At 33.4% G+C, this 24,048-nt stretch overlaps 3 protein-coding genes and 1 long non-coding RNA gene across 9 annotated transcripts; 1 reads left to right on the top strand and 3 right to left on the bottom strand.

Moving 5' to 3' along the window:
- The first annotated feature begins 1,197 nt into the window (after window positions 1-1,197).
- LOC126712582 (GDSL esterase/lipase EXL3-like) lies at window positions 1,198-17,866 on the top strand. Of its 6 annotated transcripts, none has more exons than XM_050411964.1 (6): window positions 1,198-1,554; window positions 2,857-2,931; window positions 14,152-14,207; window positions 14,324-14,557; window positions 14,801-15,056; window positions 17,469-17,866. In XM_050411964.1, exons 1-6 carry the CDS (start codon window positions 1,269-1,271, stop codon window positions 17,666-17,668), a joined length of 1,107 nt encoding a protein of 368 aa, XP_050267921.1. In that variant the 5' UTR covers window positions 1,198-1,268; the 3' UTR covers window positions 17,669-17,866. The 6 variants fall into 6 exon arrangements, with proteins under 6 accessions (XP_050267921.1, XP_050267920.1, XP_050267919.1 ...); XM_050411963.1 differs by lacking the exon at window positions 14,152-14,207 and adding an exon at window positions 3,108-3,264 and having other exon boundaries at window positions 1,201-1,554; window positions 2,857-2,987; window positions 14,481-14,557; XM_050411962.1 differs by lacking the exon at window positions 14,152-14,207 and adding an exon at window positions 3,108-3,308 and having other exon boundaries at window positions 1,201-1,554; window positions 2,857-2,987; window positions 14,525-14,557.
- LOC126712585 (uncharacterized) lies at window positions 3,181-14,611 on the bottom strand. The gene is made up of 2 exons (XR_007651132.1): window positions 14,481-14,611; window positions 3,181-3,264 (listed from the first exon to the last, which is right to left on the bottom strand). It is a non-coding gene; the product is annotated as an uncharacterized LOC126712585 (long non-coding RNA).
- A 539-nt stretch (window positions 17,867-18,405) lies between the features above and the next one.
- Window positions 18,406-18,996, bottom strand: LOC126695422 (uncharacterized). The gene has a single exon (XM_050392176.1). It carries the CDS (start codon window positions 18,994-18,996, stop codon window positions 18,406-18,408), a length of 591 nt encoding a protein of 196 aa, XP_050248133.1.
- Window positions 18,997-20,293: 1,297 nt separating this feature from the next.
- On the bottom strand, window positions 20,294-22,503 carry LOC126695419 (uncharacterized). Its single transcript, XM_050392167.1, has 3 exons — window positions 20,982-22,503; window positions 20,687-20,867; window positions 20,294-20,585 (listed from the first exon to the last, which is right to left on the bottom strand). The coding sequence occupies exons 1-3, from the start codon at window positions 22,501-22,503 to the stop codon at window positions 20,294-20,296; spliced, it is 1,995 nt and encodes a 664-aa protein (XP_050248124.1).
- Window positions 22,504-24,048: the final 1,545 nt, after the last annotated feature.

Raw genomic sequence — 24,048 nt, 5'->3', positions numbered from 1 at the left:
AACCAATAAATTGAAAAGTACAAAAAACATGATAATTTCCAAACTGGAGTATACTAAAAAACATTTGTTATAGTGGGTTTTAGTTAACTCAACTGGTAAAGTCTCTGAGGGTTAAATAAGAGATATGAGATTTAATCTCTGTCTACATTAAAAACTGATTGATGTCTTAGTTTGATAATAAAAAACATAATCATCAAAAGCAAACATTACCGATTGAAACTTTATAATAATAATAAAAAAAAAACATTTGCTATAAAAGCTCTTATGATTGATCTCCTATACTATATAGTTTATACTAACAAAGACTAAAATTCTCAAAACTATTCAACATTTAAATTGTTGATTTTATATTATATTATTAGAATCACCATACTTAAAAGTATAAGACATGTCACATTTTTATTTAGTTTTATGAATTAAGACATGACACGTAATTTTGAGAAAAAAAAAAAATTATATGTGGTCTTTCAAAAAGATGCTTTTTTTTTTTTTTTTTGAGAAAGAAGTTAACTATTATTATTAATCAAAATTGGCTAAATCAGCCTGAACACTATGGTGGATGTCTGGTGGTACATCTTCCATCCAGGCAGTTAAATCAACTTCCCTAATAGCCCTTCTAGCCAAAGCATGTGCTACACTATTCCCTTGGCGACGTACATGAGAAAAACCAATAAATTGAAAAGTACAAAAAACATGATAATTTCCAAACTGGAGTATACTAAAAAACATTTGTTATAGTAGGTTTTAGTTAACTCAACTGGTAAAGTCTCTGAGGGTTAAATAAGAGATATGAGATTTAATCTCTGTCTACATTAAAAACTGATTGATGTCTTAGTTTGATAATAAAAAACATAATCATCAAAAGCAAACATTACCGATTGAAACTTTATAATAAAAAAAAAAAAAAACATTTGCTATAAAAGCTCTTATGATTGATCTCCTATACTATATAGTTTATACTAACAAAGACTAAAATTCTCAAAACTATTCAACATTTAAATTGGTGATTTTATATCATATTATTAGAATCACCATACTTAAAAGTATAAGACGTGTCACATTTTTATTTAGTTTTATGAATTAAGACATGACACGTTTATTCTCCCCTCACTGTCGGATCTAGGGACAAAATTAATACAAAGACGAAGGTTAGGTGGAGGATTAAAACAATAGTTCAACCTACTATTTATATCATATGCAAAGGAAACTGTACACCCCGCCAACCTGTACATACGTCTTTCACATTGAGTCTGTGAGCAAGCAAGCCAATGAAGAAAATGCAGTCTCTCTTTGTGAACTCCCACCCTTGTTCAATATTATTGTTCAATCTCATATTGTTTGTTCTCTTCTACAACACCATGGCTGTCATAAAGCTACCACCAAATGAAACCTATCCTGCAATTTTTATCTTTGGAGATTCGACAGTGGATACAGGCAACAACAACAATCGAGTAACTCCATCTAAGGCTAATTACAGTCCGTATGGGATTGACTTTAAAGGAAAAGTTGCAACAGGCAGATTCAGCGACGGCAAGGTCCCCTCGGACATGATAGGTATTAATTCATGATCTCTCTCTCTCTCTCGTGGTATTATTTTCTTTTTGTTTGTTTGTGTTTTTGGGAAAATCACATCATACAGGACGAACTAGGATTCAAACTTGGGGGGCCAAAGTTCTTTGTTCTTAGATTTTAAGAAATTGGAATATTAATATTAGAGGTTGATAAAGTTGTATTATTAGCATTAATTTATTAATTATTATTTGTATTTTTTCTTAAAAAAAAATTAATAATAGGATTTTATAATCAAGAGTTTTACAAGTCAATTAGCATATCTTAATATTTTCAAAGTGTAACTGATGTGGGGGGCGCATTTTAATCATTTTAGCTGGGATTAGTGGGTTCCATGCCCGTTGGTGTCATGCAGAACTCATGTGACTATGCTTTTTGTCAAACTTAATTGGGAAAGTGATGTAAGGGGTCTAAGTATTACAAGGTTTTGGTTTTAGGGTTCGTTTGGTTGGAGGGGTGGAAAAGTGGGAGGATGAAAAGATTTTAATTTATATATATATATATATATACGTATTTTTTTTTTTTTTGGAGTGGAAAAGTGGAGGGATGGAAAAAGTGAATTTGTATAAATTTACTAATATACAATTGTTAAAAAATGATGGCCAATTAAAACAAAAAAGTGATAAAAAAAATCACCCAATTTAGTAAAAAATAAAAATCATGTCCCAAAAAAAATCATATCTAGTTAAAAAAAAAAAAAAAAAACCTAAACAACTATCACACCCACAACCTAAGAAAAAAAAGAGGGAACATCCAGGAAAGGAAAAAAAGAAAAAAAAAAAAAAAAAAAAGAGAGGAAGAAGTGCTCAGGAAAAGCACACACAAAAAAAAAAGAGAGGAAAAAAAAAGATAAAAAGAAGAAGAAAGTAATTGTACGAATTGCCCATGTGCACATTTTTGTCCATTAAACAGCTCCATCCACCCTATTTCACCTCTAAACAAACACACCCTTAAGGTGCTGATGGTGCATTTTCGTAGTTTAAGGGGGTTAGTGTAAAATGTGGTATAGTTTAAGCTGGAAAAAAAATGTAATTTCCTTTTTTTTTTTTCTTTCTACTTTTTATATGAGTTATATTTTTTAATCACACTTAAAAACAAAATTGAAAGTTTATACAAATAAGCTATATATTTTGATAAATATTATACAAATAAGCTACAACAATAAGTTGGTCCAAACGGACTTGAACATTTAGAATACATACGAGTCAAAATAGAATTTTTCATTCATTTAAAAATTTCCTTAATTCATGCCCAAAGTTCAATTTCTGATTCCATTTCAACTTTTAGTGAAGGAATTGGAAATTAAAGAACTTTTACCTGCGTATATGGATCCAAACCTGCAACCTCAAGACCTCATTACAGGTGTTTGCTTTGCTTCTGGTGGCTCTGGATATGATCCCTTGACACCCAAACTAGCGGTACATGCACGATACTTTTGTTCCTTTTTTTTGGGTGCACGCACAGTTTGTGTAAAATGTATTTCCCATTTTATCATTTTTTTTTAATTTTGATTTCTTTTTAATTTTTTATTATCAAAGTCAAGCTGGTCGTTGTCCGATCAACTTGGAATGTTGAAAGAATACATTGTGAGGCTTCAAGGAATTGTTGGAGCAAACAAGACAAACTTCATCTTAACCAAAAGTCTATATCTCATTTCATTGAGTAGCTGCGACATCGCCAATGTATATTTTGGACCTACTTTACGAAGATACGAGTACGATTTCAATTCCTACACTGACCTTATGCTCAAGTATGCTACCCAATTCTTGAAGGTAAGGTTTCATCCTATCAATTAAATTCCAAATTTCAATGACACAACTTTCTTGGTCACACTCAAGCTCATTATTGTAGCAATAGTGTTGCTTTCCTATTTCTATTACCAAAGAACCAAAAAAGAATGACATAGACAAGAATAACAGGACCTCATAATAACCATAAGTTCTGGATACTCTCGTTTCTAAAATAAACCGACAAGAACAATAATAATACTTGACGTCCCTTGTTATGTTTTCAAGGAAATTTATTCACTAGGAGCACGAAGGATTGGAGTACTCGGAGCTCCGCCAATCGGATGTGTGCCATCACAAAGAACTATTGCCGGAGGAGTACGTAGACAGTGTGGAGAAGGCCACAATCAGCTAGCAATGTTGTTCAATGCTAAATTGACTACCTTGTTGGATTCCCTTAACAAGGACATGCCTGATAGCAGGATGGTCTATCTTGATATTTACAACCCTCTTCTTGATCTCATTGAGCACCCTGAAAAGAATGGTAACTCACAAATTTTGTCACATAAATATATATTGTTATCCTTGAAATATGGTATGTATACTATTTTGGACATAGCGGTTTATAAAACTAATTATGTGTCAAAAATGGTTTATTCAAAATTGGCTGAAAGGAAAACTTCGTCACTTTCATTAATTTTTTTGTAATATATTTAATAGAATACATATTTTAGTGACAAAAATGGAACCTAGACTATATTGGTTCTATTTTTGTCATTGAAATTTAAAATGAATGGTCAAAATAAAAAAAAATGTACACATTTTAAATTCCTAAAACTTAACCTATATTTGAGGAACCCAAAGAATATTTTACAGCAGTTTTTTTTTTTTAATAGTAATCATACGTTGTTATCTTAATGACTTTGTCATCAACCATTACCATCATCCTGTTTCACTAGCCTCTTTTGCTATTTATTTGAATTTCACAAACAATTTCATTAAGTAACCTCAAATGAAACTATTTTGCTAAGTAGCTTCATTTGGAACTCTAGTATTTGGGAGTTAGTTCTAAATGTAAAAATGAGGCTATTTAGCAATGTGAAGAACTTGACTCTTTGTAACTCAAGTTTCACTAAAAACTTAAAAAAAAAAAAAATCTCAACTTAGGTGTTTTTCTCTATAGAACTCGAGTCTTTGAGACTTGAGTTACCCCTTGGAGTAGGAACTCGACTCTCAAAGACTTGAGTTCCAAATGAGGCTGCATAACGAAATAGTTCCGTTTGAGGCTACTTAAGTAATTGTTTTTGAAAAATCAAACAAATAGCGAATAACCTCCTATTTCACCAATTGATCTTTGCTATTTTCTTTATAAAATAATAATAATAATATTAATTTTTCTGTATATTACATATACAGGCTTTAAGATAGCGGAGAAAGGGTGTTGTGGTTCAGGACTAATAGAGGTAGCTCCAATATGTAACCCATCGTCTGCAATCTGTACAGATGTGAATGACTATGTTTTTTGGGATAGTTTTCATCCCACAGAAAGAGCATACAAGATCATTACTTCTCAAATCATCAAGAATGCCGGCAATAGGCTTTTCGGACATCAGTAAAGTTGATTTCTTCTCTTTGAATTCTACCACTACAATCAATTTCAGTGGTTCAGCCCTGGTCCTTCCCTTAAGTCATGTTTGATTTTGGATTTTCATTCATACACATAATACTTGTTTATTATGTCAACAATGATCACAAATAGAATCGAAGGATCCATCTTATGTGTTCTCACTTAATAATATTTGTCAATTTCGAAAGATCTGTAGTTAATGATGCTTATTTGCAAAATGTTCCAATTGTATCACCGTTTTATTGAATAAATTCTTATTTATTAAACAAGAAGAGAGGCAGAGACTCCGATTGTGCCAATTATGTCTAGTTAATTATTTAGTTCAACTATGTAAGGGCTTTGATTAAAGCAATCAAACACAATATTGTGCTAATAGGAATAACACCAGAACCAAAACCACTACGACGGCTTAACTACCAATTCCAAGGAAAACAAATCAGCACAGTAGAATTGAAGTTTACAAGTTGAAAAACTCTATTCTAATTTGCTATCTCATGTAAAACTTATTGACATTATCCAATGCAACTCTGAATCCACGAACTTTTCTTTATTATTCTTTACTATGGTACATACTGTGGATCATGTCAATGTATATATATTATTCTTTTTTTATTATATAATTATTATTGGAAATGTTAATGGTATTTTATTAGCTATTATTTACTCCATTAATTTTTGGAGATAATTATGACTCTTTTTAGTAAGACCAAAACTTGTACTAGACAATGTGTGTAACTATGACTTATAAGTGTCATTTAAAGTCACGTATTGAAGTTATAAAAAAACATTGTGTAATAAAACAAACACAATCTGTTAATACGGTCTTGCACTCTGCTTTTGTCAAGTGGAGAAAATCATTGCATGTTGGATTAGCCAAGATGCGCCATGCTTGCTTTGCTAACATTGCTAAGTTGAAAGCTTGGAGATTGTGGAAGCCCATACCTCCATGTGCCTTCGACATGCACATTTTCCTCCAGTTGACCCAAGACATTTTTGTCTTCTAGTCTTTCTAACCCCTCCAGAAATTCCTCTCCATCCTCTCCAAATCATCACACAAGCCTTTTGGGGGCAAGAAGCAGCTCATGGTATACGTGGGGATTGCCTGGGTTACTCTTTTTATGCGAATTTCCTTTCCACCCATTGAGAGCATTTTCTCCTTCCAACCCAATAGTTTCTTTCCAACTCTCTCATTTATTTCTACGAAACCTTGATTCTTCGACTTGCCTATTACAGTTGGCAGGCCAAGGTATTTACCTTGTCTTGTGTCCTACATAGGTCCAAGGATTTCCAAGACTTCACTTCTTGCTTCGGGGGTTGTATTGTGGCTGAAATTCACTGCGGACTTATCTGCATTGATTTTTTGTCCTGAGGCTGCCTCATAGAGTTTTACGATTTCTACCAACTTGGTGCATTCCTATCTTTCTACCCGACAGAATAGTAGACTATCATCCGCGAAGAACAAATGGGTAACCCTAGAACAGCCCCTACATATAGATACTCCTGTGAGACTTTGGCTGTTATTTGCTTCAACAATAAGGGCTGAAAGGCTTCTGTGCATAGGAGGAACAGATATGGGGATAATGGGTCTCCTTGTCAAAGCCCCCTACTTGGGCAGATCTTATCGTGAGCTTCCCCATTGATCAAGATTGAATTCGTGACAATTGTAATGCATTTCAGCACCTAGTCAATCCATTTTCCATGAAAACCCAGCTTCCTCATCACCTTTTTAACAAAAACTCATTCTACCCTATTGTATGCCTTACTCATATCGATTTTAACTGCCATAAAGCTCTCTTATAGTAATTATCAATTGAATGATCTCATCAATCAACTGCTTAATCATGTGGCTTTAATGAACCGCATTTAAATATCCCTTTCTTTGCTTTATAGTACGAATACGAACCTCTGAATTTATTACGATCCAAACTCCCACCTAAAATTTCAGAATTATTAGTGCTTACTATTTTAGTTGCCTTTTTCGAAAAATACTTTTTTTTTTTCCCTTGAGATAGTTTCAACCATGCCAAATTTTTTTTTTTTGAGATATTTCCAAAAAAGACATTAGTTGCCCATTTATAGGAGATTTACAATTGCAAACCATGCCATATATTATATACACACACACACACACACACACACACACACACACACACACATATATATATATATATATATAAAAATTAATATTAGTTGGCAAAACTCAAAGAAAATCCAATTAAATTAGAGTCATTTTTGTACCATGTGTCCTAAGTTATTTGTTTTTAGAGAGAGTTTTATTTCCTAATTTTAGAATCAAATGTGGAACCACTTTTTAAATATTCATCTAAGTGAGTTATTAAATACAAAAACCAAAGAGTTTAGAATAAAGGAATCGTCAAAAAAAAAAAAAAAAGCGCTTCATAATAACAAAATATAAGAAGTAATAGAAAAATAAAAGTAATTAAATGAATAAACATTGACAGTTTACATTTTATACCTAACAATATTCTTATAAGACTTTTTAAAGAGTTAACAAAATATAAGAATAAGAATGATTATCAATAATATTTAAATTATATATATAAGAATTATACTTTGCATCTTATTGTATATCTTTAGGCGGATTCATGTATGTGCATGAGGTTACAAGTTAGTATTAATAATGTTCACATCTAACAATACTATTTGATGATGTAGGGTCTTTTTCCTAGTATTCATCTACCCAAAATGATCGACCGCCTCATTTTCTTTTTTTTACATTTCGGAATTTGAAGTTTACCCTCTAAATTTTAGGGGTATTTAGATTTTACTCCTTTAAGTTTGAAGATGTTTAGATTTTACACTTTAAAGTTTCAGAATTTGGGAGTGAAAAATCCGAACACTTCCAAACTTTATGGGGTAAAATCTAAATTTTGAAACGCCAGAGTGTAAATTCCAAACACCCCCAAACTTTAGGGGATAAAATCTAAATTCTGAAATTTCAGGATGTAATATCCAAACACTCCCAAATTTTAGGAGTGTAACTTGTAATTTACCCTTATCTTTTTATTTTTTATTCTTTCTTTTACTTTGTACTCCTATAGTCCTATCCTATTTAAGTATTTATAGAAAAATAATAAAAGAAATCTGAGGGCATAGTCAAATCATCTCTGTAACTCTGTTCCCTAACCACAAAAATAAAGATTCTCAAAAAATAAATAAAATAGAGGATTTTTAATTTTTGGATAATTAGATAGTTACAATAAGAGAGTGAAGATTTGAAACCTGGACATATTGGAAATATTAGGAATTGTTAACCAATTGAACTACACTATTTTTAGCAAAATAATAATAATAATAATAAATAATATCAATCTTGCCACGTCACCTATTATTAAATTTTTTTGAATATGAGAATCAGGCATCAATAGGTCAAATATGCTTATAATCTCAAGATTTACAAGAAATAATGAAAGCATGAACCTTCTGAAGCTCTAAATTGTGGATAATTCCCATTGTTGCTATTTGTGGTTTTATGATTAGACTGGCATTGGGCTCTATTTTGAAACCTAATCCACATATAATATATGTTAATTTGCGGTTTTATGATTAGAATGGCATTGGGCTCCATTTCGAAACCTAATCCACATATAATATATGTTAATATGCAATTGGCTAATGGGATGTGGTGGTTGAGATGGAGGATAGAGTTAGAACTATACATATAGATTAGGTGGGGTTCATGGTCTCCCGTAAAATTAAGATCTTCTATAAGTATTTTTATTTAGATATATAAGATTTGGGGAAATTACAATTTACCTACTTGTGATTTGGCTGAAATTTAAGTTGCCTATATGTGGTTAGAAATTTGACATTTTACCCACCTGAGGTTAGGGTTCTATAACCCACCTCTATTAAAAATAGGGTTAAATGTGTAATTTTGCTTTACTTTTATATCTCTCTCCTCCAAAAACACAAAAAATATAAAAATATAATATCAAATAGGATCGAAAAGATGTTGGTAAGGTTTTTTTAAAAAAAAAAAAAAATTATATACAACTACATGAAATCTTGTTTCGTCATTGATTTACTGGGTTGTATGCACTGATATACTCCTTATCGTGCTGTTGTCACTTCTTTATATATGTTCAAATACATTGTAATTTCTCATTGATTTGTTTGGTTGCTGGTTAAGTTTTAGAGTGAATACTAGATTAAAGTAGTATATCTACATGATTTGTGATCATAAACTTGAAACTTGTTTCAAGGGACAACTGGGAATCTTTAAAGGAGTGGGCACAGCTGCTTTGAAGTACTCCCCTCCAATGTCTAGAGAACGATATTGAACACAACGCCAAATATAATTGCTTGGGATTGAAAAGCATCGTGTAGTTTTGTCTTTTAATTTGTTTATAATGTTTACAGCAACTAATCCTATTTTTCTAAGTAATCCATTGATTGAGTGTTCATACCATACATCCTTTCAATTGAGAAGCATGTTTTTCTTGAAATCTCCCACTCAACTAGTCGGTGTAACGTCACTGGCCCACTGCTTACAACCTTTCTTTCGGCCTTCATTTATTTCAGAGTATCCAATCCACACAGAAAATTTAAATCATTAATCACTGGTACCTTGGTACATTGATTTGCTTGTAGGAAGTTTGTTTGTGGACTCAACCAAAGAATGAGAGTGGACTTTAGCTTAGGCAAAGGAAGCTTTTCTCTTAATTTTTTTTTTTCAAAACCTTACCGACATCTTTTTGATCTTTTTTCATCTTACATTTTTATGTTTTTTTTTTTTTTTTTTTTTTTTTTTTTTTTTTGTGTTTTTGGAGGAGAGAGACATAAAAGTATAACAAAATTACATATTTAACCCTGTTTTTAACAGAGCTAGGTGGGTTACAGAACTCTAACTGAGCTAATTTCAGATGGCTAAAGTGTTAAATTTCAAATTACAGGTAAGCAACTTAAATTTTCACCAAACCACATGTGGGTAAGTTATAATTTGCCCATAAGATTTTTTTATCTAAAAAAAAAAAGGAATTTTGAGAAAAAAAAATTAAACGTGGTCTTTCAAAAAGATGCTAAGTTGAATAATATTTCCCTTTTGAAAAATATCCAAACCAGAGTGTACTAAAAAACATTTGTTATAGTGGGTTTCAGTTAGCTCAACTGGTAAAGTTTTTAATGGTTAAATAAGGGACAAAATGGGCTTCTGCCCTTTTTGGGAAAATTAATTAGCCTTTTGCCCTTCTTCCCAAACTAAATAGGGAAATGCCCCTCACTGTCGGAGCTAGGAAGGTTAGGTGCAGGATTAAAACAATAGTTCAACCTACTATTTATATCATATGCAAAGGAAACTGCACACCCCGCCAACCTGTACATACGTCTTTCACATTGAGTCTGTGAGCAAGCAAGCCAATGAAGAAAATGCAGTCTCTCTTTGTGAACTCCCACCCTTGTTCTATATTATTGTTCAATCTCATATTGTTTGTTCTCTTCTACAACACCATGGCTGTCATAAAGCTACCACCAAATGAAACCTATCCTGCAATTTTTGTCTTAGGAGGTTCGACAGTGGATACAGGCAACAACGACAATCGAGTAACTCCATCTAAGGCTAATTACAGTCCGTATGGGAATGACTTCAAAGGAAAAGTTGCAACAGGCAGATTCAGCGATGGCAAGGTCCCCTTGGACATGATAGGTATTAATTCATGATCTCTCTCTCTCTCTCTCTGTGGGTATTATTTTCTTTTTGTTTGTTTGTGTTTTTGGGAAAATCACATTATACAGGACGATCCAGGATTCAAACTTGGGGGGCCAAAGTTCTTTGTTCTTAGATTTTAAGAAATTGGAATATTAATATTAGAAGTTGACAAAGTTGTATTATTAGCATTAATTTATTAATTATTATTTGTATTTTTTCTTTAAAAAAAACTTTAATAATAGGATTTTATAATCAAGAGTTTTACAAGTCAATTAGCACATCTTAATATTTTCAAAGTATAATTGATGTGTGGATAAAGCGATCAATATGTGGCATAGGAGTTGTCTCTATGGCTATGAGGGTCAAGTCATTTGAGAGGGGCATAGAACTCTCAAGTGAGAGGGAGAAATTGGGTAAAGGTTATTGGGTTTTATGATTTTTTTTGCTAGGATTTGTAATTAATTTGTTGTTATTGGTTTTGCTTAGATTGAATTTATGATTTGTCCAAAGATTTTTCTTATTATATGGATATGTGCATTTTTTTTTTTATAGATTTTGCTTGTTATCTATTTGTTGGATTTCTTGGGTCAATTTGTAAATTTTTTGGGGAGGGGAGCCAAGTATATAAATTTAAGAGCTAGAATTAAAATTCTTTTTGTTAATATACATACTAGTATATTTTTTTTTCAAAGGTTTTTTTTGGGGGGGTGGGGGGGGGGGGGGCATGGCCCCCCTTTGCCCTTGAGTTGTTCCGTCCCTGACATCATACACTATATCTTATTTTATATATACTAAAATAATGCACCATTGTCCCCTAAAGGCCCGTTGATACATGCATTTAAACAATAATTTTCAGTTTTTAAACAATATTACACGTTTTTTCACATTTTTTTTTTTACTCATACGTATTTCCAAAAAATACAAACAAAGTTACTCATTGACATTGTTGTAAATATATTAAAATTTGTGGAACCCACCGATGTGAACATACAACTTTTTCTTCTCTCCTAAATGACTTTTTTATTTTTCCTACGAAACCCACTGGTTTTCTTTTTCTTTCTTTTTTTTTTTCCTATCTCTCTTGCATTTAACCCCACCAACAAAACAAAACCCATAGAAATAGAATCTCAAACCTAGTAAACAAAACCCATTTGAGTTTAACCCTCACCCACAAAACACAAACCAAATCAAACATTTAGAGCAAACAAAAGAAAGAAACAACAAAAGAAAAGCAAAGATGTTGGGACCTAGGGTTCAGAAGGACGAAGAGCATTGAAGGAAAAAAGAAAGGGCGAGTGAAGAGGCTCATAAAATAAAATAGTACTAACTGTACTATTCATGTCAGATATTTTTTACTTTTTAAAAAAATACGCACTCATACCGTTTGGTAAGAGATTTCTAGTACGTTTAAGTATTGTAAAAATACATATGAGTGAAAAAGTGTTGTGGAAATACGTATTGTTACTTAAACAATAGTACCAAACGGGCCCACAATTATCTTTTTCCATATTTTAAAATATGTTATTTGAAATATGATACCAAACACATTTTTTACATTATGAGTACTTTAAACACGTATTTTCACAACACTTTTTAAGCCATAATTTTCACATCATTTTGAACAACAATACTTAAACACTACTACCAAATAGCCCATAGTCACTTGAGTTATTTGAGTTTCAAGTAACATCGGCTAAAATGGAACCCTCTAAGCTTACATAGAATGACCGAAATGCCCCTCACAATTGTTGTTCATCTTGGTGGCACTGTTTTTTGAATTCATATTTCTGTTAATTTTCTTTTTCTCTCTAGCCAAACAAGATTTTAGGAAAAAAGTGGGGATTTGTTTTGGGTTTTTGGGGGGGGGGGGCGCATTTTAATCATTTTAGTTGGGATTAGTGGGTTCCATGCCTGTTGGTGTCATGCACAACTCATGTGACTATGTTTTTTGTCCAACTTAATTGGGAAAGTGATGTAAGGGGTCTAAGTATTACAAGGTTTTGGTTTTAGGGTTCATTTGGTTGGAGGGGTGGAAAGTGAGAGGATAGAAAATATTTTAATTTATCTTTTTTTTTTTTGGGGGGGGGGGGGAGTGGAAAAGTGGAGGGATGAAAAAAGTGAATTTGTATAAATTTACTCATATACCATTGTTTAAAAATGATGGCCAATTAAAACAAAAAAGTGACAAAAAAAATCACCCAATTTATTAAAAAATAAAAATCATGTCCCAAAAAAATATCATGTCTAGTTAAAAAATAAATAAATAGATAAACTAAATAACTATCACACCCACAGCCCAAGAAAAAAAAAGGGCAACATCCAGGAAAGGAAAAAAAGAAAAAAGAAAAAAAAAAAAAAAAAAGGAAGAAGTGCTCAGGAAAGCACACACACAAAAAAAAAAGGAAAAAAAAAAAAGATAAAAAGAAGAAGAAAGTAATTGGACGTTGCACATGGGCATTTTCGTCCATTAAACCATGGTTTTCAAAACCGGACCGGGAGGTTGGACCGTGAAAACCGGGAACTGGGATGAAAACCGGTTTTTTAAGCATAAAGAACCGGATTTTTTGTTAATTCCGTGAACCGCTAAAACCAGGGTTGGACCGCACGAAGCGGTGAGAACCGTGTGGTCCAACCCCTTAGCAATTTTTTTTTTTTTTTTTTACAATTTTATTCTACTTAATTAAATTATCCATCTCTTACAAGGAATAAAAAAAAATTATAATTAAAATCCTTCAAAGATATTCAAATTTACTTCAAAAATTAATCATAAATTTTAATGTTTTCATGGTTATTATTTTATTTTATTAACTTTCTTATTTAATTATTAAATATATGCTTGAAAATCATTAAATTTCCCTCACATATATAGATATATTGTAAATTTTGCTAGTTTTATAAATTTAATATCTATATTTAGGCTTTAATTAATTATGGCGTCATCACGATTTGACCCCGGTTCGACCTCAATTCGACCTCAAAAACCTTGAACCTCTCCCTTTTACGGTTCAATGAACGGTCCGGGTCTGAAAACCTTGCATTAAACAACTCCATTTTTCTCTCCATTTTGGAGAGAAAACTTTTTGGTAGGCTTGGGGAGAAAACACCCGGGCCCCACTATTTATTTTCCTTCCTCTTCACCCAACCAAACACAGTCTAAAAAAGCTTTCCTTCCCATTTTCTCTCCAAAGTTTTCCATCCACCCTATTTCACTTATAAACAAACACACCCTTAAGGTGCTGATGGTGCATTTTCGTAGTTTAAGGGGGTAAATGTAAAATGTAATATAGTTTAAGATTGAAAAAAAATGTAATTTCCTTTTTTTTTTTTTCTTTCTACTTTTTATATGAGTTATATTTTCTACTCACACTAAAAAACAAAATTCAAAGTTTATACAAAAAAGCTATATATTTTGATAAATATTATACAAATAAGCTACACCAATAAGTTGTTCCAAACGGACTTGAACTTTTAGAATACATACGAGTCAAAATAAAATTTTTCATTCTTTTAAAAATTTCCTTATATGGATCCAAACCTGCAACCTCAAGACCTCATTATAGGTGTTTGCTTCGCTTCTGGTGGCTCTGGATATGATCCCTTGACACCCAAACTAGCGGTACACGCACAATACTTTTGTTCCTTTTTTTTGGGTGCACGCATAGTTTGTGTAATACGTATTTCCCATTTTATCATTTTTTTTTTAAAATTTTAAAATTTTTTTTTTTATCGAAGTCAAGATGGTCGTTGTTCGATCAACTTGGAATGTTGAAAGAATACATTGTGAGGCTTCAAGGAATTGTTGGAGCAAACAAGACAAACTTCATCTTAACTAGAAGTCTATATCTCATTTCATTAAGTAGCTGCGACATCGCCAATGTATATTTTGGACCTACTTCACGAAGATATGAGTACGATTTCAATTCCTACACTGACCTTATGCTCAAGTACGGTACCCAATTCTTGAAGGTAAGGTTTCATCCTATCAATTAAATTTTAAATTTCAATGACACAACTTTCTTGGTCACACTCAAGCTCATTATTGTAGCAATAGTGTTGCTTTCCTATTTCTATTACCAAAGAACCAAAAAAGAATGACATAGACAAGAATAACAGGACCTCATGATAACCATAAGTTTTGGATACTCTCGTTTCTAAAATAAACTGACAAGAACAATAATAATACTTGATGTCCCTTGTTATGTTTTCGAGGAAATTTATTCACTAGGAGCACGAAGGATTGGAGTACTCGGAGCTCCGCCAATCAGATGTGTGCCATCACAAAGAACTGTTGCTGGAGGAGTACGCAAACAGTGTGGAGAAGGCCACAATCAGCTAGCAACGTTGTTCAATGCTAAACTAACTACCTTGTTGGATTCCCTTTACAAGGACATGCCCGATAGCAGAATGGTCTATCTTGATATTTACAACCCTCTTCTTGATCTCATTGAACACCCTGAAAAGAATGGTAACTCACAAATTTTGTCACAGAATTATTTATTTATTTATTTATTTATTTGTCCTTGAAATATGGTATTTATATTATTTTGGAGAGTGTTTTGACCAAATATTGCAAAAAATTGAGTTTATTTGTGATATAGGTATTGTTCAAAGTTATTTGGGAAATTGAGGAAAGAGAGTGAATTTCGGCCACGGTGTTGCCGAAATTCTAACAAAAAGTATGAGAAAGAAAAGTTTGAATTTTGGTAATCTCATTACCAAAATTTGTGCTGCCTGTGGCGGAAAGGAAACCAATTGTGGCAATCAAGTTGCAGAAATTGTAGGGGAGTGAGGAGAGAGAAAATAGGAATTGTGGCAACCAAGTTGCCGAAAATGGGAGGGAATTTTTTTTTTTTTTTTTTGCTAATAAACAAATATTTACATTAAACATTCATAGCTTCATTGAAACCATATCAAAACAAACATAGATGAGCTTTTCTTAATGCTCCAAGGATTTGTCTTATGCAAAATAAAATTTCAACATTGAATGAGAAAATATTATTAACAAAAGAAACACAATATGACAAGACCACGCCACTAATGAGCTATAGATACAATCGGTACTGGCTTAAATCAAGTTGAGGCCTAAGAGGCTAAGAGCATAATCTTAAGTGGGACCATTTCATATCTAAAATCCATTATAGTTTTTTTTTTTTTGTTTTTTTTTTTAATTTACATAAAAGCTACTCTTCTTATTAATTTAGTTAGTATATATAGGTTTTCCTAATTACAACTTTTTAATCTATAATTTGAGTAATCCATTTAATTTTCTTATGATATAACTGATTTTGAAATAAGATTGAAATGGAGCATTTCTTATATTTAAAATTCATTATTTAAAAAATAACATTCTTCTTACCTTTTGAGATGTAAAATTACTTATTAAGTTTTTATATTTAAGTTCTTCTCATAACCACTTTTCAAATTATAATATAACTAATTCATTTAATTTTCTTGTGACATAATCAATTTTAGTTTTAAAAACTTTCCTTTTCATAGAAACAAATAAACAACTGTAAATAAATATTGGTAGCAAAATTTTGTAAACTATATATGCATTTTACAAAGAATGATTAATATTTTTATGTAATCAAGAATTGTTCTACTATATTTTTGAAATTTGAATATTATTATGATTATTTTCATCGCCATTTTCCCCCTAATATTATTTCATGTCCTTCCAACTCTTTTTGATATATTTTTATTTTTGCATATTAAATTTCTACCCAAGTTTTTGGCAACTTGGTTGCCACAATTCTTTTTTTCTTTTTCTTTTTCCCTCCCATTTTTGGCAACTTGGTTGCCACAATTCCTATTTTCTCTCTCCTCACTCCCCTACAATATTGGCAACTTGGTTGCAACAATTGGTTTCCTTTTAGCACTTTACCTGGCAGCTAGGCAATAATTTCGAGCAGTAAGAATTTCGGTAATGAGATTACCAAAATTCAAACTTTTCCCTCTCATGCTTTTTGTTAGAATTTCGGCAACACCGTTGCCAAAATTAAGTCTCTTTCCTCAATTTCCCAATTAAATTTGAACAGTACCCATATCACAAATAAACTCGATTTTCTGCAATATTCAGCCAAAAGACACCTATTTTGGACATAGCAGTTTATAAAACTAATTATGTGTCAAAAATGGTTTATTCAAAATTGGTTGAAAGGAAAACTTTGTCACTTTCATTAATTTTTTTGTAATATATTTAATAGAAATACATATTTTAGTGACAAAAATGGAACCTAGACTATATTTGCTCTATTTTTGTCATTGAAATTTAAAATGAATGGTCAAAATAACAAAATGTACACATTTTAAATTCCTAAAACTTAACCTATATTTTAGGAACTCAAAGAATATTTTACAACAGTTTTTTTTTTAATCATTTGTTGTTATCTTAATGACTTTGTCATCAACCATTACCATCATCCTGTTTCACTAGCCTCTTTTGCTATTTATTTGAATTTCACAAACAATTTCATTAAGTAACCTCAAATGAAACTATTTTGCTAAGTAGCTTCATTTGGAACTCTAGTATTTGGGAGTTAGTTCCAAATGTTCCAAATGAGGCTATTTAGCAATGTGAAGAACTTGACTCTTTGAAACTCAAGTTTCACTAAAAACTTTAAAAAAAATCTCAACTTAGGTTTTTTTCTCTATGGAACTCGAGTCTTTGAGACTTGAGTTATCCCTTGGAACTCGACTTTCAGAGACTCGAGTTCCAAATGAGGCAACATAACGAAATAGTGCCATTTGAGGCTACTTAAGTAATTGTTTTTGAAAAATCAAATAAATAGCGAATAACCTCCTGTTTCACCAATTGATCTTTGCTATTTTCTTTATAAAATAATAATAATAATTTTTCTGTATATTACATATACAGGCTTTAAGATAGCGGAGAAAGGGTGCTGTGGTTCAGGACTAATAGAGGTAGCTCCAATATGTAACCCATCGTCTGCAATCTGTACAGATGTGAATGACTATGTTTTTTGGGATAGTTTTCATCCCACAGAAAGAGCATACAAGATCATTACTTCTCAAATCATCAAGAATGACGGCAATAGGCTTTTCGGACATCAATAAAGCTAATTTCTTCTCTTTGAATTCTACCACTACAATCAATTTCAATGGTTCAGCCTTGGTCCTTCCCTCAAGTCAAGTCTGATTTTGGATTTTCATTCATACACATAATACTTGTTTATTATGTCAGCTATGATCACAGATAGAATCTAAGGATCCATCTTATGTGTTCTCACTTAATAATATTTGTCAATTTCGAAAGATCTGTAGTTAATGATGCTTGTTTGCAGAGACTCCGATTGTGCCAATTATGTCCAGTTAATTATTTAGTCCAATTATGTAAGGGCTTTGATTAAAGCAATCGAACACGATATTGTGCTAATAGGAATGACACCAGAACCAAAAGCATGCGTAATATGCTGATGTTGAGAAAACCGATGGAAAAATTATTCCAAAGAAAAAACCACTGTGACGGCTTAACTACCAATTCCAGGGAAAACAAATCAGCACAGTAAAATTGAAGTGTACAAATTGAAAAACCCTATTCTAATTTGCTATCTCATGTAAAACTTATTGACATTATCCAATGCAACTCTGAATCCACAGACTTTTCTTTATTGTTCTTTACTATGGTACATACTATGGATCATGTCAATGTATATATATTTTTTTCTTTTTTTATTATTTCTTGGAAATGTTAATGGTATTTTATTAGCTATTATTTACTCCATTAATTTTTGGAGATAATTATGACTCTTTTTTTTTTTTTTTTTTTGAAAGTGAATGAATTTCATTAAAATTTAGCCAAGTCCAAATACAGAGCTTCTAGAGTAGGGGGGGGGTGATTCCTCCATCCATACAATCTCATCAACAATCCCTCTAGCAAACTTTGCTAAACAATGAGCCATACCATTGGTTGTACGGCTTACCCACCCAACTGACACGGCTCGTAGGCCTATGCATAAACATTGGATATCCTCATACAAGTGTCCCAAACGTGAACTGTTAGGCTGTGAGCGTGAAATGGTCCGCATGACTGACACATTATCACCCTCTATGAGAAGCTTGATGAAACCCGCATCCATAGCAAACTCCAAGGCTTTGCGGCAAGCCAACTCCTCAGCCTCCTCACAATCAGAAACGGGTGGTCCTCTCGTTGCCAAGGTTGCCATCACTTCGCCCTCCTCATTGCGTATAACTGCACCGAACCCCGATGCATTTAAATCCTCAAAAATGGTTGCATTAAAGTTTAGCTTAAATCCATTTTTCGACGGTGGGCTCCACTGGACTTCTCTAGCAATGGATGTTTGGATCGCCAGGTGTTGTTGAGCTTCCCTAAACTCCTCCAAAAATTTTGTTGCTCTCTTGTTCAGCCGAGACGGGTCTTGCATACTCCCACCATGGATAGTAGTATTCCGTTGATTCCAAATCAACCAAGCCTAGACACAAAATAGCTCGAGCTCCTCAGTTGTTAATTTTTTCAGTAGCTCCTCCACTAGTTGCAGCACATCAAGTTGTCCTCCCACCATTTTTTGCAACCATCTCGCACAGCCCACCCACACATCCTGAGCCACACTACACTCCCATAAGGCATGAATTGCAGATTTTGAGTCTCTTTTGCATAGGAGGCATGTGTCATCCTCCATAATGAGTCTTCGAGCAAGCTTCTCTTGAGTAAGCAGAATTTCATGGCAAGTGCACTATGCAAAATTTCGGACCTTGTTTGGTATGTGGAGTTTCCATAACTTGCCCCACACTGTGCTACTTCCCACCGACAATGAGTTCTCTCCATTTACATCATTCTCCCTCTTTAACTCTTTAGCCAAATGGTACCCTGTTTTTATCGAAAATTCCCCCTCTGTGGAGTGCAACCAAAACAAAGTATCATTTGTTTGTCAATGACTCAGTGGAATCTGAGAGATTGCATCTGCATCTTCACGGTGAAACTTCAGATCAAGTAATTGCCTATCCCAATGCTTGGTTGACCAATCAATTAGCTCCGAAACCCACCATTCCCACTCTTCTTCCACCAGTGGATGCAGCACCTTATTAGTGGGATAGTTCGGAATCCATTTGTCTTTAAGTACCCGAATTTTAGAACCATCTCCCACCGTCTAACAGCTTCCTTTCTTTAGGATCAATTTAGTCGCAATAATGCTCTTCCACACATAGGAACTATTAGGTACATCCTCTGCCTCCAAAAAATTGCACCGTGGAAAGTACTTCGCTTTGAAACATTTATATAGCAGCGTATCCTTTGGTTGCAGCAACCTCCAACCTTGCTTGGCTAGCATTGCTAGATTAAAACAACGAATATCCCTAAAGCCCATACCACCCTCCTTCTTTGGTTTAGATCAAGGTTGTCAATACCATACTGGAGGCCGTACCAGTTTGGCCACCGGTACGGTATATTTCGGATACCGGTCAATACCGGTGTACCGTTTCGGGTTTACCGTTATTTTATATATTTAATATATATATATACACACACACACACACACATACATACACAAAATCTCTATTTACCATAAAACAATACCTCAAAAATTCATGTTTATCATAAAACATTACTTCAATTAAGAACAAATAATTCATTGTTTGAAACTTTAACATCAACTAAAAAAAAAACACAATATAAAATTGTTCATTACACACAAAGAAAACAAATAAACACAAATTACACAAGATCTACTCCCATCCTTCAAAAGGATTTACATCAGGACCATAATACACATGAGTATTAGCATCTGTCAACACAACATCATTTTCACCATCTTCCTCATCAAGTACAACAACATCATCATCATCATCATTATCATCTTCTAAAGTCATTGTTGCTAATGGTTCTTCAATGCTATCCCAATTCACATCTTCCTCAGTTAGTAACAAAAATTCAGAATCCTCAGCTACCCAATCCTCCATTAAATCAATATTATCAAGGCTTACAGGATCCAAGTAATCCTTTGTCCTTCTAATGTTCCTACCAAAATCAATATCATACATTGGTGACATTTTCTAATCATTCAAAATAAAAATTGAATATATTTAAAAACATACCTTTCTCGTTACAACAAATTATACCGAACATACACCAAGTCATTCAAATGTTTATGCTCAAGCCTATTTCTCCTCTTGGAATGGACAAACTCAAATGTGCTCCAAGCTTTTTCACAACCAGTTGCACTACAACACTGACTTAGCACTCGAATTGCAAACTTTTGTAATTCCGGAGTGTCATTTCCAAATTGCTCCCACCAAGCAACTTCCAAAAATAAAAGAAATTATTAATTTAGTACAAAGCAAATAACAAACTTTCAAATGAAATGTGTATATATATATATATATATGTACGTATGTATAGATACATATAGCATACCTGGACTTAGTTTTTCACGTTGGCTGATTGCCATAGGCATTCCAAAGTCACCTAAAGACTTTTTGTATGATTCAATTTGAGAACTAAGAATATCTTGCTCATCAGGATCAGAAACCAGCCTTATAATGGTACTAAGTAGGCCTTTTGTAACATCTTTTTGCTTCTTAAATGATGGCCTAAAGAAGATTCCAGGGTTAAGATAACAACCTGCTGCATGCAATGGACTATGGAGTTGTTTATCCCATCTAGCATCAATGACACTAGTAAATGGTATATATGCAGAAATTTTATTCTTCAACCTTGCTTTTATATTCTCCTTTGCTTCATCCATTGCCTCATACAAGTATCCCATTGATGATTTTTCATCCCCATCTACAAGACGTAGTACTCTAACCAAAGGCTCACTAATCTTCACTATTTGTTGACATTGTAACCAAAACTCTCTATCTTCCAAAACAATTGCAGCCACCTCTTTTCCCATGACATCCCTAGCATATCGAGATTCGACCCATTGATCACAAGTAAACATTTGCCTAAGTTCTTTCTTGAACTTAGTCAAGCATTGAAGACTTAAAAACTCAGTTGCAAACCTTGTGATGGCTGGACGAATCAAATCCCTACCATTAGTGAAGTCGCTTCTCATCAAAGCTAAAATCTTGCCATGGTTGTATATGAATTTGGTAATCTTTTGAGCCTTTTGAATGGTTTCATCAATGATAGGAAAATATCTTTTATCAGAAAAATTTTCCAACATTAAATCAATGCAATAGGCTGCACAAGGAGACCAATAGAATGTCCCATATTTTTGCATTAGCTTCTTTCCTGCAGACTTGTAAGAAGCATCATTATCTGTAATGAACTGCACAACGTTCTCAGGCCCAACTTCTTGAACAACTTTATCAAACAACTTAAACAATGTATCTGCATCCTTTGTTAGGTCTGACACATCAAGGGATTTAAGAAACATGGTACCTCTAGGACAATACACTAAAAAATTAATGATTGGAGCTCTCTTTTGATTTGTCCACCCATCTGACATAATTGAACACCCATAAACTTTCCAATCATTTTTCACATCTAAGAGATAATCATTCATTTCACCCACATGTTTTTGTAATAAAGGCCCCCTCAAGTCATGATAAGAAGGTCCCTTAAAACCAGGCCCAATAGCTGTTACATTATCTAAAGCTTCTTGGTAATACACAGAGTGAGCGGCATGGAAAGGTATATTAGCATGGTACCACCATCTTGCAAAATTCATTCTTGCCTTCTCAACCATTTGCTTTGAGGCCAAAGAAGACCTTATGAACGGTTGAGAACCAGGTTTTGTTCTTGGAGCAAAATAGGATTTAATGTTTGACTTTTCTCCAACTTTTTCTTTCCCCTTAGTGTTATAATTACTAACTGATGAATGACTCTTTGAACCCCCTCTCTCATTATCATTATTACCTTCATCATGATGATGATCATCCTCCTCCTCCTCCTCCTCTACATCATAGGGATTTGCAATTTCTTTATTCATTCTTCTTTTTTTCTGTTTACTTTTCTTTAAATCTTCAATCAACTGTTTCATTTGCCATTTTACATCTTCAGATACTTTTTTACATGCTTCAACATCACCCGAAATCCCAGCTAAATGATACTTGAGCCTAGTAATTCCTCCCCCCCCCCCCCTTATCATTTTACAACAAAAAGTACACTGGGTGTTATTTCTTGCATCCGGCACAGCACGGCCATAAGCCCATGCTAGATCCTCGGACCTTACAGCCGGGCCAGATGCTACACTTGACTGATTTTCAGTCATAATTTACACTGCAAATATACCATCAATTATTTGTTAATAACTCTAGTTACCTTTTTATTAATAGTCATACTAAGTTGTAAATTACTAACCCAATATTTGAAGCTAACCAAAATAAAAAATGAAACAACAATATATATTAATTCAGGAACACAGAACCAACACAATAATCAATTTTGCTATCAATTCATAAACACAGTAATCAAGTTTTTATTTATCATATTCCACATGAAGTATAATTCCACACAGAAAAAATTAAGACAAAATGTTACCTAAGACCAAAATCAAGAATGAAACAACAATATATATCAATTCATGAACACAGAACCAACACAATAACCAATTTTGCTATCAATTCATAAACACAATAATCAAGTTTTTATTTATCATATTCCACATGAAATATAATTCCACACATAAAAAATTAAGACAAAACGTTACCTGAGAGTGGCCGAGAGAGTGAGAGACGGAGCAGCGGCGAGTGAGAGACGGAGCAGCGGCGAGTGAGAGACAGAGCAGCGGCAGCGAGTGAGAGACAGAGTAGCAGCAACTGAGAAACAGAGCAGCGGCGAGTCGGCGACTGAGAAACAGAGCAGCGGAGCTGCCGAGAGTGAGAGAAAGATTGGCCGAGAGACTGAGAGAACAGAGTAGCTGAGAGAGAGCGTGAGAGAGAGAAAGAAAGAAAGAGGGCTGTGCGGGAACTGGGTAGTGTTAGGAACTTAGGGTTTTAGAATTAGGATTTAATAAAATTACAATCTTACCCTTGAAAATGTCAGAATTAACAAAACAAGTTTTTTTAACGTTTCGGTCCGGTATTCAAATACCGGCCGGTACAGCTGGTATTGGCCGGTACGAGGCCGGTACGGCCGGTATTTTTACCGGTACGAAACGTAGGGGTTAACCGTACCAGATCACCGGCCGGTACGGTATATTCCAGCCGTACCGGCCGGTATGATACGGTATTGACAACACTGGTTTAGATAGTGAGTCCTAACTCTTCTAATGAATTTTCCTCTCATTTCCCACCTGCCCCTACCAAAATCTTGCGCACATGGCATTGAGCTCATCACAAAGCTTCACAGGGAGTTGAAACAACCCTATAGTATATGTTGGTAGAGATTAAGAAACGACCTTTATTAACACCTCTTTTCTGGCTCTAGATAGCATTATCCCCTTCCATCCTTCTAGCTTTTTCCACACTTTATCCTTTTGAAAGGCAAAAACTTGATATTTTGAGCATCCAATCAGTGTTGGTAAGCCCAGGTA

The sequence above is a fragment of the Quercus robur genome, chromosome 2, assembly GCF_932294415.1.
Source record: "Quercus robur chromosome 2, dhQueRobu3.1, whole genome shotgun sequence".
NCBI classification, from domain to species: domain Eukaryota; kingdom Viridiplantae; phylum Streptophyta; class Magnoliopsida; order Fagales; family Fagaceae; genus Quercus; species Quercus robur.
This window is presented reverse-complemented; position numbering and strand designations above follow the sequence as displayed.